The sequence below is a fragment of the Pseudophryne corroboree genome, chromosome 9 (genome assembly GCF_028390025.1).
Source record: "Pseudophryne corroboree isolate aPseCor3 chromosome 9, aPseCor3.hap2, whole genome shotgun sequence".
Classification (NCBI taxonomy): Eukaryota; Metazoa; Chordata; class Amphibia; order Anura; family Myobatrachidae; genus Pseudophryne; species Pseudophryne corroboree.
Window position 1 is genome coordinate 74,712,612 of NC_086452.1, and position 19,416 is coordinate 74,732,027.

Sequence of the window (19,416 nt, forward strand, 5' to 3'; positions counted from 1 at the left end):
CACCCTTGTCCTTGGAGACAGGGTTATCCGCTGATGCATTTGAAGATGCGATCCGGACCATTTGTCCAGCAGATCCCACTGAAAAGTTCTTGCATGGAATCTGCCGAATGGAATCGCTTCGTAAGAAGCCACCATCTTTCCCAGGACCCTTGTGCATTGATGTACTGACACTTGGCCTGGTCTTAGGAGGTTCCTGACTAGGTCGGATAACTCCCTGGCTTTCTCTTCTGGGAGAAACACCTTTTTCTGTACTGTGTCCAGAATCATTCCTAGGAACAGCAGACGTGTCGTCGGAATCAGCTGCGATTTTGGAATATTTAGAATCCATCCGTGCTGTCGTAGTACTACTTGAGATAGTGCTACTCCGACCTCTAACTGTTCTCTGGACCTTGCCCTTATCAGGAGATCGTCCAAGTAAGAAGAAGAAGAAGAATCATCATTTCGGCCATTACCTTGGTAAAGACCCGGGGTGCCGTGGACAATCCAAACGGCAGCGTCTGAAACTGATAGTGACAGTTCTGTACCACAAACCTGAGGTACCCTTGGTGAGAAGGGCAAATTGGGACATGGAGGTAAGCATCCTTGATGTCCAGAGACACCATATAGTCCCCTTCTTCCAGGTTCGCTATCACTGCTCTGAGTGACTCCATCTTGAACTTGAACCTTTTTATGTAAGTGTTCAAGGATTTCAGATTTAAAATGGGTCTCACCGAGCCGTCCGGCTTCGGTACCACAAACAGCGTGGAATAATACCCCTTTCCCTGTTGTAGGAGGGGTACCTTGATTATCACTTGCTGGGAATACAGCTTGTGAATGGCTTCCAATACCGCCTCCCTGTCGGGGGGAGACGTTTGTAAAGCAGACTTCAGGAACCGGCGAGGGGGAGACGTCTCGAATTCCAATTTGTACCCCTGAGATACTACCTGCAGGATCCAGGGGTCCACTTGCGAGTGAGCCCACTGCGCGCTGAAATTCTTGAGACGGGCCCCCACCGTCTTGCCTGAGTCCGCTTGTAAGGCCCCAGCGTCATGCTGAGGACTTGGCAGAAGCGGGGGAGGGCTTCTGTTCGTGGGAAGAGGCTGTCTGCTGCAGTCTTTTTCCCCTTCCTCTGCCCCGGGGCAGATATGAGTGGCCTTTTGCCCGCTTGCCCTTATGGGGACGAAAGGACTGAGCCTGAAAAGACGGTATCTTTTTCTGCTGTGAGGTGACTTGGGGTAAAAAGGTGGATTTCCCAGCCGTTGCCGTGGCCACCAGGTCCGATAGACCGACCCCAAATAACTCCTCCCCTTTATACGGCAATACTTCCATATGCCGTTTGGAATCCGCATCACCTGACCACTGTCGCGTCCATAACCCTCTTCTGGCAGAAATGGACATCGCACTTACTCTTGATGCCAGAGTGCAAATATCCCTCTGTGCATCACGCATATATAGAAATGCATCCTTTAAATGCTCTATAGTCAATAATATATTGTCCCTGTCCAGGGTATCAATATTTTCAGTCAGGGAATCCGACCAAGCCACCCCAGCACTGCACATCCAGGCTGAGGCGATTGCTGGTAGCAGTATAATACCAGTATGTGTGTATATACTTTTTAGGATATTTTCCAGCTTCCTATCAGCTGGTTCCTTGAGGGCGGCCGTATCAGGAGACGGTAACGCCACTTGTTTTGATAAGCGTGTGAGCGCCTTATCCACTCTAGGGGGTGTTTCCCAACGCGCCCTAACCTCTGGCGGGAAAGGGTATAATGCCAATAATTTTTTAGAAATTAGCAGTTTTTTATCGGTGGAAACCCACGCTTCATCACACACCTCATTTAATTCATCTGATTCAGGAAAAACAACGGGTAGTTTTTTCACACCCCACATAATACCCTTTTTTGTGGTACTTGTAGTATCAGAAATGTTCAAAACCTCCTTCATTGCCGTGATCATGTAACGTGTGGCCCTACTGGAAAATACGTTTGTTTCCTCACCGTCGACACTGGAGTCAGTGTCCGTGTCAGTGTCTGTATCGACCTGAGGTAACGGGTGTTTTATAGCCCCTGACGGTGTTTGAGACGCCTGTACAGGTATTAACTGATTTGCCGGCTGTCTCATGTCGTCAACAGTCTTTTGTAAAGTGCCGACACTATCACGTAATTCTTTCCATAAGACCATCCAGTCAGGTGTCGACTCCCTAGGGGGTGACATCACTAACACAGGCAATTGCTCCGCCTCCACACCATTTTCCTCCTCATACATGTCGACACAGCGTACCGACACACAGCACACACACAGGGAATGCTCTGATAGAGGACAGGACCCCACTAGCCCTTTGGGGAGACAGAGGGAGAGTTTGCCAGCACACACCAGAGCGCTATATATATACAGGGATAACCTTATATAAGTGTTTTTCCCTAATATAGCTGCTGTATATATTAATATGCCAATTTAGTGCCCCCCCTCTCTTGTTTTACCCTGTTTCTGTAGTGCAGGACTGCAGGGGAGAGTCAGGGAGCCTTCCTCCAACGGAGCTGTGAGGAAAAAATGGCGCCAGTGTGCTGAGGAGATAGGCTCCGCCCCCTTCACGGCGGCCTTTCTCCCGCTTTTTAATGGAAAAATTGGCAGGGGTTAAATGCATCCATATAGCCCAGGAGCTATATGTGATGTATTTTTTGCCAAAAAAAGGTTTTTTTATTGCGTCTCAGGGCGCCCCCCCCCCAGCGCCCTGCACCCTCAGTGACCGGAGTGTGAAGTGTGCTGAGAGCAATGGCGCACAGCTGCGGTGCTGTGCACTACCTTATTGAAGACAGGACGTCTTCTGCCGCCGATTTTCCGGACCTCTTCACTCTTCTGGCTCTGTAAGGGGGCCGGCGGCGCGGCTCCGGGACCCATCCATGGCTGGGCCTGTGATCGTCCCTCTGGAGCTAATGTCCAGTAGCCTAAGAAGCCCAATCCACTCTGCACGCAGGTGAGTTCGCTTCTTCTCCCCTTAGTCCCTCGGTGCAGTGAGCCTGTTGCCAGCAGGTCTCACTGAAAATAAAAAACCTACTTTAAACTTTTACACTAAGCAGCTCAGGAGAGCCCCTTAGCCTGCACCCGTCTCGTTCGGGCACAAAAATCTAACTGAGGCTTGGAGGAGGGTCATAGGGGGAGGAGCCAGTGCACACCAGGTAGTCCTAAAGCTTTTTACTTTTGTGCCCAGTCTCCTGCGGAGCCGCTATTCCCCATGGTCCTTTCGGAGTCCCCAGCATCCACTAGGACGTTAGAGAAATATATATACATACATACACGTGTGACCGGCACTCCAACAGCACAACATGAATACCTGGGTGCCCTCCCGTGGCACTACAGAGCCCAGCAGACAGCACAGATTGGTGGGCGGCACTCCAAGGTTTTGCAAGAGAAAATACACAGCTCCACAAGCTTTTTCAATCAACGTTTCAGACGCCTTTATTTGTGCCTTTCGTCAGGATACAGACAATATATAAACCACATACCTTTATAGCACTAGAGCGTGAGAAACACCTCTCGTCGCTCCCGCATTTCCGGCACCAGCGCAATGACGTCATTCGTCCATCTCCGTTTCATCGGTAACCATAGAAACCGTGGGCGGGACTGTAACCACAGCAACAGCGGTAATAAACAAACCCCCGGACCAACTAACCCCGTGGGTTTGCGCTAGCTAGGAAAAATAGGAGATCCGAGAAGTGGTTTAGACAGAAAAACACCATTCCGTGCACAAACATCACTCCCATCCCCGCCACATTGCGCCTGAGCGACCACACACACGGCCCATGCGGCTCAAGGAGTGGGTCCCTATTCCTAAGTGTTACTTCCACCTCCAACCACATAGTTCAGAAACCAAAGAGTGGGAACCAAAATAAACGAAAACATATGTTATTACAAAACTATCCAACCCCTGTTAGGGTACCGTCATCATGACCCAGGCACATACAATAACCTACCAAAGGTTCCTGACCCCATTATATAGGGGGGGATTATTACACATTCCGGCCCTGATGACAACCCCCCACAAGGGATGGAAATACATTTTTAGGAATGCATTTATCAAAAAATACTATTTTCCTTAAAAACACCCTCATAACAACCATATAGAACATGGAAAGAGGAGAGAAGCACACCAAAGGGAAAACTCAACTTGAGTTATTGTATGTGCCTGGGTCATGATGACGGTACCCTAACAGGGGTTGGATAGTTTTGTAATAACATATGTTTTCGTTTATTTTGGTTCCCACTCTTCGGTTTCTGTACTATGTGGTTGGAGGTGGAAGTAACACTTAGGAATAGGGACCCACTCCTTGAGCCGCATGGGCCGTGTGTGTGGTCGCTCAGGCGCAATGTGGCGGGGATGGGAGTGATGTTTGTGCACGGAATGGTGTTTTTCTGTCTAAACCACATTTCGGATCTCCTTTTTTTCCTAGCTAGCGCAAACCCACGGGGTTAGTTGGTCCGGGGGTTTGTTTATTACCCTTGTTGCTGTGGTTACAGTCCCGCCCACGGTTTCTATGGTTACCGATGAGACGGAGACGGACGAATGACGTCATTGCGCTGGTGCCGGAAACGCGGGAGCGACGAGAGGTGTTTCTCACGCTCTGGTGCTATAAAGGTATGTGGTTTATATATTGTCTGTATCCTGACAAAAGGCGCAAATAAAGGCGTCTGAAACGTTGATTGAAAAAGCTTGTGGAGCTGTGTGTTTTCTCTTGCAAAACCTTGGAGTGCCGCCCACCAATCTGTGCTATATATATATATATATATATATATATAAAACCAACCAAAGAAAAGGCGGCACTCGGAGTCTGTGATGCAATCATATATTGGTGCAAAAAGCAATCATCAACGTGTGCACTGTTAACACTTATCCTGAAGGGGAACTGATCCCCGATATGTTGATGATTGCTTTTTGCACCAATATATGAATGCATCACAGACTCCGAGTGCCGCCTTTTCTTTGGTTGGATATTCCAAGGGGTGTAAGCAAAGCCCTCTGTCGAGGAGGGCACCGGAGCAGGACATATCCCTCAGCGGATACCTGGAGTGCCGGGGCAGCAAGGAATGTATATATATATATATATATATATATATATATATAAAATCAGAGAAGGATCACAGGGATTTACAGAAATACCGAATAGTTTCCCTGGATAGCCGAGGTTGAAAGCCGGGCCCAGCATGGGACATAGGACCACATCTAGATTCAGCTTCCTCCATTCAGTGAAGAATTCCGTCTGGTATTCCTGAAGGAAAAGACTCATCACAAGAGCTGACAATCACAATGCTGGAGGAGCAAGAAAATAGAACACACCTTAAGCATAGTAATAACCAAGTGTAATGTGTATACCTGTATTGGCTGTACAAATATAGGGAATAATACTTTTTTTTTGGGTGGACTCGGCTGCCTAAAGCTGCCTAATGGTAGCACTGGTCCTGCTTCTACCTAAAACTTTCTCCAACAAACAGTTTGCATGTTATTATTAGGTAAGAAGAAATTATATATATATATATATATATATATATATATATATCCAAAAGTGCTCCTGCACTCACATCCTCCAAAGAAGACATATGGGCGGGTGCTTCCAACAGACCATCAGGTCCACTATATATACAGAATGTCCACAAAGTGGGGATGCACTCTCGCTGTGAAGAAATAATTCAATTTTAGATACTCAAATGTCACCGTAGTTTAATGTCGACGTTTCGGCCTGTTAACAGGCCTTTCTCAAGACCGGTGAAACAGCAGATCAAGTATTCAGTTGCAGTAACAGAGAAAAAAATATCTGTCACGCCTCATCCATCGCCTGGTTATATGTAACATCATAAAAACACCATTCTAACAGACAACAGAAGATTCACTGTCCATCATACTAGTATATAGTGTATAATCATTGTTGTCCCTGGATGCAGTCACAGCTGTTGGTATTTACAGTGACAGGACTGGAGGCGTCTTGCTTGTGACTGCAGTCACAACAACATCCAGGCGATGGATGAGGCGTGACAGATATTTTTTTCTCTGTTACTGCAACTGAATACTTGATCTGCTGTTTCACCGGTCTTGAGAAAGGCCTGTTAACAGGCCGAAACGTCGACATTAAACTACGGTGACATTTGACTATCCAAAATTGAATTATTTCTTCACAACGAGAGTGCATCCCCACTTTGTGGACATTCTGTATATATATATATATATATATATATATTTATAGCGAATGCTGCTTCACACCTCTATGGGGGGAACTCAAGTGTTTGTGCGCCAGCGACCAGCTATGTGCACATGACCAGTTTTGCTCTGGTCGTGTGCACACAGCTGCTGGCACTGTTATTACTGTTATGTTGTTCTGTCACTTTGACAGGCTGGTAGCTAGTATATATATATATATATATATATATATATATATACACATACATATATACACAGATAGAGCCGCATACGTGCACTCCCGGTGTGACTAGAATGGGGGTGCATCTCCGTCATGGTGGAGTGCATGGAGACGCTCTCCCATTCTAGTGAATGGGGTGCGTCTCTGCCATGGCTACGCGCACCCGCCCGGACGGAGACGCTCTCGTCCATAGGAGCGTTAGTGTGGCTTCATCTGTGTGTGTGTATATATATATACTAGGCGCTTCATCGTGCCCTACGGGCGCTCTTCACACCGTCGCAAGGGGCTACGCCCCCTTAACCCCTGTACGCCTTGCTGGGGTTTAATATTTGTATTATATGGAGTATTACCTGCCTTCCTAGGTTTGTTAGTGGTTAAATATTGCACGACAAACAGGCGTCCGATGGTGAAGGGGGAGTAGGCCCTTGCGACGGCGTGAACAGTGCCTGCAGGGCGCGATGTATAGAATGTAGCGGGTGCGGGGGGGGGGACCGCGGATGAGGCAGGGAGTATGTAGATGCTGTGGGTGGAGGGGGGGTGGATGCAAGTGGGGGGGGGTGCGGGACCAATAACTACGTGATTGTAGTATGTGTAACAATATATAGGACACGGATAAGGATGTATGTGATATAGAAATACCCGCATGAAGAGGTATACGGTGTCATTAGACACAGAGGGAAGTGCTGGTACAATGCGGAACAGGGGCAGCTGTGTCCTCTCTCTACACCGTACCATCCTTCAGGTGTAGCAACGCGGACATGTTGCGCACGCAAGGTCTCCACACGGCCGCAGGTGCACCAGTCCCCTCTGCATGCACTATGTGCGCGGCCCCCTCAGGTGCAGTAGGAGGAGGAGGCGCAGGCTGGAGCTGCTCCCAGGGCCAATGGCCATGGGCAGCGCGGTCATGTGCTCGGTGCTGGGCTTGTGCCCTGCGCTCACTGTGTGAGGGATGGGGAGGAGGCGGCAGAGCGGAGCATCACCGATATACCAATAACTACAGGGGGCACAGCAAGGGGTTATGGCTCCTGTCCTCCTGGTGAGGGTTTGTCAGAGCAGTATCCAGGAGCCGGTGGTATGGACCCTGTATGTGACACAGGGGGGTAGGGAGGGCACACAGAGACGCGGGTCGGTAGGGAGGGCACACAGAGACGCGGGGCAGTAGGAAAGGGATACAGAGACGCAGGGCGGTAGGGAGGGCACACAGAGACGCGGGGCGGTAGGGAGGGGACACAGAGACGCGGGGCGGTAGGGAGGGCACACAGAGAGGCAGGGTGGTAGGGAGGGGACACAGAGACGCTGGGCGGTAGTGAGGGGATACAGAGATGCAGGGCGGTAGGGAAGGGACACAGAGACGTGGGGCGGTAGGGGGGGGATACAGAGACGTGGGGTGGTAGGGAGGGGACACAGAGACGCAGGGCAGTAGGGAGGGGACACAGAGATGCGGGGCGGTAGGGAGGGGACACTGATGCAGGGCAGTAGGGACGGCACACAGAGACGCGGGGCGGTAGGGAGGGGACACAGAGATGCGGGCGGTAGGGAGGGGACACAGACGCAGGGCGGTAGGGAGGGAACACAGATATGCGGGGCGGTAGGGAGGGGACACAGAGATGCGGGGCGGTAGGGAGGGGACACAGAGACGCGGGGCGGTAGGGAGGGAACACAGATATGCGGGGCGGTAGGGAGGGGACACAGAGATGCGGGGCGGTAGGGAGGGGATACAGAGACGCGGGGCGGTAGGGAGGGGATACAGAGACGCGGGGCGGTAGTGAGGGGACACAGGTAGGGAGGGGATACAGAGACACAGGGCAGTAGGGAGGGGATACAGAGACGCGGGCGGTAGGGAGGTGATACAGAGACACAGGGCGGTAGGGAGGGGATACAGAGACACAGGGCGGTAAGGAGGGGATACAGAGACGCGGGGCGGTAGGGAGGTGATACAGAGACACAGGGTGGTAAGGAGGGTATACAGAGATGCGGGGCAGTAGGGAGGGGATACATCAATGTGGGGCGGAAGGGAGGGGATACAGAGACGCGGGGAGGTAGGGAGAGGATACAGAGACGAGGGGCGGTAGGGAGGGGATACAGAGACGTGGGGCGGTAGGGAGGGGATACAGAGACGCGGTGCAGTAGGGAGGGGATACAGAGACGCGGGGCGGTAGGGAGAGGATACAGAGACGGGGGGCGGTAGGGAGAGGATACAGAGACGCGGGGCGGTAGGGGGGGATACAGAGATGCGGGGCGGTAGGGAGGGAATAGAGAGACACGGTAGGGAGGGGACAGAGAGAAGCGGGCGGTAGGGTGGGGATACAGGTAGGGTGGGGATACAGAGACGTGGGGCAGTAGTGAGGGGATACAGGTAGGGAGGGGATACAGAGATGCAGGGCGGGGATACAGAGATGTGGGGCGGTAGGGAGGGGATAGAGAGACGCGGGCGGCAGGGAGGGGATAGAGAGACACGGGCAGCAGGGAGGGGATAGAAAGACGCGGGGTGGCAGGGAGGGGATAGAGAGACGCGGGGCGTTAGGGAGGGGATACAGAGACCCGGGCGGCAGGGAGGTGATAGAGAGACGCGGGGTGGCAGGGAGGGGATACAGAGACGCAGGGCGGCAGGGAGGGGATACAGAGACGCAGGGCGGTAGGGAGGGGATACAGAGACGCGGGGCGGCAGGGAGGGGCTAGAGAGATGCAGGGTGGCAGGGAGGGGATAGAGAGACGCAGGCGGTAGGGAGGGGATAGAGAGACGCGGGCGGTAGGGAGGGGATAGAGAGACGCGGGCCGGCAGGGAGGGGATACAGAGACACGGGGCGGTAGGGAGGGTCCCCAGTGAGGAAGCTGATGAAGAGAGGGGGGAAAGTAGTGGAGGGGGTGGACACCAGAAGGGGAGACATTTGTAAAGTGGCGACCACACATAGAATCAGTGGGTAGGATGGCCGGAGGGACTCACCGTTGGGGCTGTGGGTGGCTGCTGCAGGCTGGTAAACAGTACAGTGTCCAGAGGCGTCTCCGGGTGTCGGAGCGCAGTCAGTATTACTGTTACACACATCTCTCACCCCCCACCCCGCCCTCCCTCCGCGGCCGAAAAGGGGGCATGGCCTGCTGTGAAAGGGGCGTGGCCTCGCGGGTATGTTCTCTCTTGCTCCAGGGGGGTGTTTCCAGCTTGCCTGCAGATGCTGGCTGCCCCCGGGGACTTGAGTGTGTGTGCCGGCTCTTCTCTGTGACAGGAGGCGAGTGCTGCAGGAGTTTATATCACTGCAGCACTCGGCTCCTGTCACAGCAGGAGAGCTGACACCTTGGTACGGGCCCCCCCCCCCTTCTGACGCCACTGACACTATCCCTGGCTTCGGCGCCGGCAGGAAGGCTGGGGCAGAGGTTTGGTGTCCTGCCCTTCCCACAGCATCTGCGGCAGTTCCGGTGGGAAGGGCAGGCGCAGCGGCACGACCAGGCTGAACCCAGTGACAGGCTAAGGCGGGACGTCGGCCGGTCAGACTATAAGTGTAAAATTGTCATAAGAGTGCAGGTGCTACAGCCCCATTTTGTGTGTACTTCATCACCGGGGACCCTCTGACCCCCTGTCGCCGTGCATGGAGGAGGCGGCGGGTCTGTGTGCGCTGCGCAGGGAGGGCTATGAAAGTCTTCTTCTGCGCCACCCGTCCCTCATAAGTGTGTATGCTGGCAGCTGTTGTTCGGCTGGAGCCACGGCCGGAGGGAGTCGGATTTGCTGATGGCGGAGGGGGGAGATGGACAGGCAGCAGCACTCTAAGCAGAGACTTGCTGCACGTGTGGTGGGCGGACTCTGTGACTCCGGCCAGCCCTGTGACTCCACCCAGCGTTAGAGGGCCTGGCACAGAGTCACAGGGCTATTATATAGGAGATATATATATATACATACACACACACTGTTTATAGCAGTGATGGCTAACCTTGACACTCCAGCTGTTGTTGAACTACACATCCCAGCATGCCCTGCCACAGTTTTGCTATTAGGCCATGCTAAAACTGATGCAGGACATGCTGGTATGTGTAGTTCAACAACAGCTGGAGTGTCAAGGTTAGCCATCACTGGTTTATAGTAACAAAGTATACACTGCTGCACCTTTGTATAATGCCCACAGGAACCATCAGGTTCATATATGTAGGTGGGTTAATCTGCCTCTGATACTACCTAGCGCCTCTCCAGCCATTGACCCCACCACATGTCCCTGCTATATATACTAGAGATGAGCGGGTTCGGTTCCTCTGAATCCGAACCCGCACGAACTTCATGTTTTTTTTCACGGGTCCGAGCGACTCGGATCTTCCCGCCTTGCTCGGTTAACCCGAGCGCGCCCGAACGTCATCATGACGCTGTCGGATTCTCGCGAGACTCGGATTCTATATAAGGAGCCGCGCGTCGCCGCCATTTTCACACGTGCATTGAGATTGATAGGGAGAGGACGTGGCTGGCGTCCTCTCCATTTAGATTAGGAGAGAGAGAGAGAGATTGACCTGAGGCTGATACTGTAGAAGAGAGTGCAGAGTTTAGTGACTGACCACAGTGACCACCAGCAGTGCAGTTGTTTTATTTAATATATCCGTTCTCTGCCTGAAAAAAACGGTACACACAGTGACTCAGTCACATACCATATCTGTGTGCACTGCTCAGCCCAGTGTGCTGCATGCCTGCATCATCTATGTATATATTATATATCTGACTGTGCTCAGCTCACACAGCTTATAATTGTGGGGGAGACTGGGGAGCACTGCAGTGCCAGTTATAGGTTATAGCAGGAGCCAGGAGTACAAGACAGTCACATACCATATCTGTGTGCACTTCTCAGCCCAGTGTGCTGCATCATCTATGTATATATTATATATCTGACTGTGCTCAGCTCACACAGCTTATAATTGTGGGGGAGACTGGGGAGCACTGCAGTGCCAGTTATAGGTTATAGCAGGAGCCAGGAGTACATATTATATTAAAATTAAACAGTGCACACTTTTGCTGCAGGAGTGCCACTGCCAGTGTGACTGACCAGTGACCTGACCACACTGACCACCAGTATAGTTAGTAGTATACTATATTGTGATTGCCTGAAAAAGTTAAACACTCGTCGTGTGACTTCACTTGTGTGGTGTTTTTTTTTTTATTCTATAAAAAACTCATTCTGCTGACAGACAGTGTCCAGCAGGTCCGTCATTATATAATATATATACCTGTCCGGCTGCAGTAGTGATATATATATTTTTTTTATATCATTATTTATCATCCAGTCGCAGCAGACACAGTACGGTAGTTCACGGCTGTAGCTACCTCTGTGTCGGCACTCGGCAGTCCATCCATAATTGTATACCACCTACCCGTGGTTTTTTTTTCTTTCTTCTTTATACATACATACTACTACATCTCTTTATCAACCAGTCTATATTAGCAGCAGACACAGTACAGTACGGTAGTTCACGGCTGTGGCTACCTCTGTGTCGGCACTCGGCAGTCCGTCCATAATTGTATACCACCTACCCGTGGTTTTTTTTTCTTTCTTCTTTATACATACATACTACTACATCTCTTTATCAACCAGTCTATATTAGCAGCAGACACAGTACAGTACGGTAGTTCACGGCTGTGGCTACCTCTGTGTCGGCACTCGGCAGTCCGTCCATAATTGTATACCACCTAACCGTGGTTTTTTTTTCTTTCTTCTTCATACATACATACTACGACATCTCTTTATCAACCAGTCTATATTAGCAGCAGACACAGTACAGTACGGTAGTTCACGGCTGTGGCTACCTCTGTGTCGGCACTCGGCAGTCCGTCCATAATTGTATACCACCTAACCGTGGTTTTTTTTTCTTTCTTCTTCATACATACATACTACGACATCTCTTTATCAACCAGTCTATATTAGCAGCAGACACAGTACAGTACGGTAGTTCACGGCTGTGGCTACCTCTGTGTCGGCACTCGGCAGTCCGTCCATAATTGTATACCACCTACCCGTGTTTTTTTTTTCTTTCTTCTTCATACATACATACTACGACATCTCTTTATCAACCAGTCTATATTAGCAGCAGACACAGTACGGTAGTTCACAGCTGTAGCTACCTCTGTGTCGGCACTCGGCAGTCCGTCCATAATTGTATACTAGTATCCATCCATCTCCATTGTTTACCTGAGGTGCCTTTTAGTTGTGCCTATTAAAATATGGAGAACAAAAATGTTGAGGTTCCAAAATTAGGGAAAGATCAAGATCCACTTCCACCTCGTGCTGAAGCTGCTGCCACTAGTCATGGCCGAGACGATGAAATGCCAGCAACGTCGTCTGCCAAGGCCGATGCCCAATGTCATAGTACAGAGCATGTCAAATCCAAAACACCAAATATCAGTAAAAAAAGGACTCCAAAACCTAAAATAAAATTGTCGGAGGAGAAGCGTAAACTTGCCAATATGCCATTTACCACACGGAGTGGCAAGGAACGGCTGAGGCCCTGGCCTATGTTCATGGCTAGTGGTTCAGCTTCACATGAGGATGGAGGCACTCAGCCTCTCGCTAGAAAAATGAAAAGACTCAAGCTGGCAAAAGCAGTAGCACCGCAAAGAACTGTGCGTTCTTCGAAATCCCAAATCCACAAGGAGAGTCCAATTGTGTCGGTTGCGATGCCTGACCTTCCCAACACTGGACGTGAAGAGCATGCGCCTTCCACCATTTGCACGCCCCCTGCAAGTGCTGGAAGGAGCACCCGCAGTCCAGTTCCTGATAGTCAGATTGAAGATGTCAGTGTTGAAGTACACCAGGATGAGGAGGATATGGGTGTTGCTGGCGCTGGGGAGGAAATTGACCAGGAGGATTCTGATGGTGAGGCTGTTTGTTTAAGTCAGGCACCCGGGGAGACACCTGTTGTCCGTGGGAGGAATATGGCCGTTGACATGCCTGGTGAAAATACCAAAAAAATCAGCTCTTCGGTGTGGAACTATTTCAACAGAAATGCGGACAACAGGTGTCAAGCCGTGTGTTCCCTTTGTCAAGCTGTAATAAGTAGGGGTAAGGACGTTAACCACCTCGGAACATCCTCCCTTATACGTCACCTGCAGCGCATTCATAATAAGTCAGTGACAAGTTCAAAAACTTTGGGTGACAGCGGAAGCAGTCCACTGACCAGTAAATCCCTTCCTCTTGTAACCAAGCTCACGCAAACCACCCCACCAACTCCCTCAGTGTCAATTTCCTCCTTCCCCAGGAATGCCAATAGTCCTGCAGGCAATGTCACTGGCAATTCTGACGAGTCCTCTCCTGCCTGGGATTCCTCCGATGCATCCTTGCGTGTAACGCCTACTGCTGCTGGCGCTGCTGTTGTTGCTGCTGGGAGTCGATGGTCATCCCAGAGGGGAAGTCGTAAGACCACTTTTACTACTTCCACCAAGCAATTGACTGTCCAACAGTCCTTTGCGAGGAAGATGAAATATCACAGCAGTCATCCTACTGCAAAGCGGATAACTGAGGCCTTGGCATCCTGGGTGGTGAGAACCGTGGTTCCGGCATCCATCATTACTGCAGAGCCAACTAGAGACTTGTTGGAGGTACTGTGTCCCCGGTACCAAATACCATCTAGGTTCCATTTCTCTAGGCAGGCGATACCGAAAATTTACACAGACCTCAGAAAAAGAGTCACCAGTGTCCTAAAAAATGCAGCTGTACCCAATGTCCACTTAACCACGGACATGTGGACAAGTGGAGCAGGGCAGGGTCAGGACTATATGACTGTGACAGCCCACTGGGTAGATGTATGGACTCCCGCCGCAAGAACAGCAGCGGCGGCACCAGTAGCAGCATCTCGCAAACGCCAACTCTTTCCTAGGCAGGCTACGCTTTGTATCACCGGTTTCCAGAATACGCACACAGCTGAAAACCTCTTACGGCAACTGAGGAAGATCATCGCGGAATGGCTTACCCCAATTGGACTCTCCTGTGGATTTGTGGCATCGGACAACGCCAGCAATATTGTGTGTGCATTAAATATGGGCAAATTCCAGCACGTCCCATGTTTTGCACATACCTTGAATTTGGTGGTGCAGAATTATTTAAAAAACGACAGGGGCGTGCAAGAGATGCTGTCGGTGGCCAGAAAAATTGCGGGACACTTTCGGCGTACAGGCACCACGTACAGAAGACTGGAGCACCACCAAAAACTACTGAACCTGCCCTGCCATCATCTGAAGCAAGAAGTGGTAACGAGGTGGAATTCAACCCTCTATATCAGGGGTGGGCAATTATTTCAGCTGAGGGGCCACTTGACACTTTCCTGTCAGTATTCGAGGGCCACACACAAAATAGCAGCTACCCCACGTACCAAAAATATAGGGACGAGGCTTCATGGGGAAGGGATGTGGCCAAAAAATAATACAGATTCATATTAGGCTGCACAATAGTCTCCATTATTCAAATTATGCCACACAGCGCCACTTACACACATTACGTAAGTGTCTTATGGCCCCTGGGTGACGCAGTGACAGAACACGGGGGGTGTGACACGGTGACAGAACACGCGGGGTGTGACACAGTGACAGAACACGGGGGTGTGACACGGTGACAGAACACGGGGGTGTGACACGGTGACAGAATACGGGGGTGTGACACGGTGACAGAATACGGGGGTGTGACACGGTGACAGAACACGGGGGTGTGACACGGTGACAGAATACGGGGGTGTGACACGGTGACAGAACACGGGGGTGTGACACGGTGACAGAACACAGGGGGGGACATGGTGACAGAACATGTGGGGTTGAGTCAGTGACAGAACGCGGGGGGTGACACGGTGACAGAACACGCAGGGTGTGACACTGTGACAGAACACGGGGGGTGTGACACGGTGACAGAACACGGGGTGACACGGTGACAGAACATGTGGGATTGAGTCAGTGACAGAACACGGGGGGGGGGGGGGTCGGGGGTTTGGGGGTGGTACAGCGAGCGTTAAAGATCTCCCCCCAACCTAAAATCAGTCTGACGCCACTGCCTGCACACACGAACACACACGAACACACACACACACACAAATACACTTTCTTTCTTTTACTCACTTTTTCCATTAACTTATCTGGCTGGCTGGCAGTGGCAGTGGCAGGAACGAAGGAAGGCTCTGTAGCAGTTGCTCTTGTCCCATGTAGCTCCGCCCCATGAGGTCCGTGTAACCCCGCCCCCTCACCGGCGCATAGCTCCGCCCCCTTTTTGGCTGAACATGAACGCTGCCGTTGTCACTGGAGGCGGGAGGGGGAGGCTACAAGGCAAGAAGATGACAGTGTGGCAGGCGCCGTGCAGCAGCAGCAGCAGGGGAGACAGGTGCCGGCGGCTTGGAGGTACTGCAGAGCAATGACAAGCAGCTCAGCCTGTCGGGACGCTTGTCATTGCGCACTGGTGGGAAGCAGTGGGCCGGGCAGGATCGGTCTGCGGGCCGCATCCGGCCCGCGGGCCGTATTTTGCCCACCCCTACTCTATATGCTTCAGAGGTTGGAGGAGCAGCAAAAGGCCATTCAAGCCTATACAATTGAGCACGATATAGGAGGTGGAATGCACCTGTCTCAAGCGCAGTGGAGAATGATTTCAACGTTGTGCAAGGTTCTGATGCCCTTTGAACTTGCCACACGTGAAGTCAGTTCAGACACTGCCAGCCTGAGTCAGGTCATTCCCCTCATCAGGCTTTTGCAGAAGAAGCTGGAGACATTGAAGGAGGAGCTAACACGGAGCGATTCCGCTAGGCATGTGGGACTTGTGGATGGAGCCCTTAATTCGCTTAACAAGGATTCACGGGTGGTCAATCTGTTGAAATCAGAGCACTACATTTTGGCCACCGTGCTCGATCCTAGATTTAAAGCCTACCTTGGATCTCTCTTTCCGGCAGACACAAGTCTGCTGGGGTTGAAAGACCTGCTGGTGAGAAAATTGTCAAGTCAAGCGGAACGCGACCTGTCAACATCTCCTCCTTCACATTCTCCCGCAACTGGGGGTGCGAGGAAAAGGCTACGAATTCCGAGCCCACCCGCTGGCGGTGATGCAGGGCAGTCTGGAGCGACTGCTGATGCTGACATCTGGTCCGGACTGAAGGACCTGACAACGATTACGGACATGTCGTCTACTGTCACTGCATATGATTCTCTCACCATTGAAAGAATGGTGGAGGATTATATGAGTGACCGCATCCAAGTAGGCACGTCACACAGTCCATACTTATACTGGCAGGAAAAAGAGGCAATTTGGAGGCCATTGCACAAACTGGCTTTATTCTACCTAAGTTGCCCTCCCACAAGTGTGTACTCCGAAAGAGTGTTTAGTGCCGCCGCTCACCTTGTCAGCAATCGGCGTACGAGGTTACATCCAGAAAATGTGGAGAAGATGATGTTCATTAAAATGAATTATAATCAATTCCTCCGCGGAGACATTGACCAGCAGCAATTGCCTCCACAAAGTACACAGGGAGCTGAGATGGTGGATTCCAGTGGGGACGAATTGATAATCTGTGAGGAGGGGGATGTACACGGTGATATATCGGAGGGTGATGATGAGGTGGACATCTTGCCTCTGTAGAGCCAGTTTGTGCAAGGAGAGATTAATTGCTTCTTTTTTGGGGGGGGTCCAAACCAACCCGTCATATCAGTCACAGTCGTGTGGCAGACCCTGTCACTGAAATGATGGGTTGGTTAAAGTGTGCATGTCCTGTTTTGTTTATACAACATAAGGGTGGGTGGGAGGGCCCAAGGACAATTCCATCTTGCACCTCTTTTTTCTTTTATTTTTCTTTGCGTCATGTGCTGTTTGGGGAGGGTTTTTTGGAAGGGACATCCTGCGTGACACTGCAGTGCCACTCCTAAATGGGCCCGGTGTTTGTGTCGGCCACTAGGGTCGCTAATCTTGCTCACACAGTCAGCTACCTCATTGCGCCTCTTTTTTTCTTTGCGTCATGTGCTGATTGGGGAGGGTTTTTTGGAAGGGACATCCTGCGTGACACTGCAGTGCCACTCCTAAATGGGCCCGGTGTTTGTGTCGGCCACTAGGGTCGCTAATCTTACTCACACAGTCAGCTACCTCATTGCGCCTCTTTTTTTCTTTGCGTCATGTGCTGATTGGGGAGGGTTTTTTGGAAGGGACATCCTGCGTGACACTGCAGTGCCACTCCTAGATGGGCCAGGTGTTTGTGTCGGCCACTAGTGTCGCTTAGCTTAGTCATCCAGCGACCTTGGTGCAAATTTTAGGACTAAAAATAATATTGTGAGGTGTGAGGTATTCAGAATAGACTGAAAATGAGTGGAAATTATGGTTTTTGAGGTTAATAATAATATGGGATCAAAATGACCCCCAAATTCTATGATTTAAGCTGTTTTTTAGTGTTTTTTTAAAAAAACACCCGAATCCAAAACACACCCGAATCCGACAAAAAAAATTCGGTGAGGTTTTGCCAAAACGCGGTCGAACCCAAAACACGGCCGCGGAACCGAACCCAAAACCAAAACACAAAACCCGAAAAATTTCAGGCGCTCATCTCTAATATATACATCATGTATACTACCTGAATGGCTATCTGCTCCTTCCAGAGACGATTCACAGATCTAGATAGGTGAGAGAGAGATGAATATAGACAATAATAGGAAAACACAATATTGGTTTTACAGGAAAATAGCAGTACATAGTAAATGAGATGGCAACCAATAACTTCATTACTGAAAAGACACAGAAAAAGTATGTTCTATGCTATTATAGCAGTGTGACATAGAAACAATCACGTGGAAACAGAATCACTAAAACTTTGACGGCAGAAGGGAAACTACACAGGGGCAAACGCAGGATTTCTGGAGGGGGGGGGTTTCAAATATTTGATTTTAGAGTGATTGTCACCAGCCCATGAAGGATGCAGAATTAGCATGTAACGAAGGGATCAGTATGGTATCCCGCCGCACGGGATGCCAATGGCCAGTATGCCGACATCGGCATCCCGGGCGGTGAAATGCCGGCAGGGGGTGAGCTCAACTAAGCCCCTTGTGAGCTTGCTGTGCTTGCCACACTGCGGGCTCGGTGGCGAGCTGTGCTTGCCACAGGTTTTATTCTCCTTCTATGAGTGTCTTGGACACCCATAGAGGGGGAATCACCTACCTCGCTGGTATTCCGGCAGCGGTATGGTGCCCTAGTCGGGATCCCGGCGTCGGTATTGTGACAGCTGGGATCCCAGCGTTGGTATGCTGACCGCATACCGTAACATAGGCAAATGCAGGGGGGGTTCCGGTTGCTCGGAAACGCCCCTCCTCTTAACAACTGGCTCACATTATGACAATAGCAATGGTATATAATATGATTAGTAGAGCTGCCGCCACATCATGAAGTTTAAGGGACACAGCAGAGCTGCTGCACATGCCCAGTGGTAGCAGCTTCTTCTACCAAATTTGCTGTGTGGATCTGAGTCCTCAATCAGTGCACTGGGCCAGAGAGTAGATACCAGGAAGAAGAGACAGGAGCATTACCATGAGGTGAGAGAGTGTGTGCTTAGAAAGTGCAGTACTGGTTCTATTACGTTTGTGTATTTATTTACAATGGTATGTTTAACCTTTTAATACCCGCTTTGTTTGATACAGCCTATCTATAGTGTTAAATATTAATACCTGTACTGTAATCCATACAGCTTCCAGTGAAAAAAAGACCAATGTTTACATTAACGTCCAGTATCGTTATTAGGTTCTTCTACTGCTCCTCAGACTCCCGCACTTGCTCCAACGTTTCCGCAGAGTGTGAGATTGTGGACTGGCATTTGGAAACCCCCCTCTAGAAATCCTGCGTTTGGCACTGCGTAACAAGCTATAGTCTGCCTCAAACAAAGTTCAGTTCATGTAATACAGTACTTTCATTCATATGCGGGCCCAATGATCACGATAATAAGAATTTACTCACCGGTAATTCTATTTCTCGTAGTCCGTAGTGGATGCTGGGTACTCCGTAAGGACCATGGGGAATAGACGGGCTCCGCAGGAGACTGGGCACTCTAAAAGAAAGATTAGGTACTATCTGGT

At 50.6% G+C, this 19,416-nt stretch overlaps 1 protein-coding gene across 2 annotated transcripts in view; it reads right to left on the reverse strand.

Annotated features, from left to right (window-relative positions):
* LOC134957546 (vitamin D3 hydroxylase-associated protein-like) overlaps positions 1-19,416 on the reverse strand; it is a 179,169-nt gene that overhangs the window by 10,388 nt on the left and 149,365 nt on the right. The window contains exons 12-13 of one of the 2 annotated variants that reach the window (XM_063939525.1): positions 17,928-17,967; positions 5,135-5,243 (exon numbers count right to left, since the gene is read on the reverse strand). In XM_063939525.1, the coding sequence (XP_063795595.1) occupies positions 5,135-5,243; positions 17,928-17,967 (149 nt within the window). Of the gene's footprint in view, positions 1-5,134; positions 5,285-17,927; positions 17,968-19,416 lie in introns of those variants that run through there. The other variant, XM_063939526.1, reaches the window with a different exon arrangement.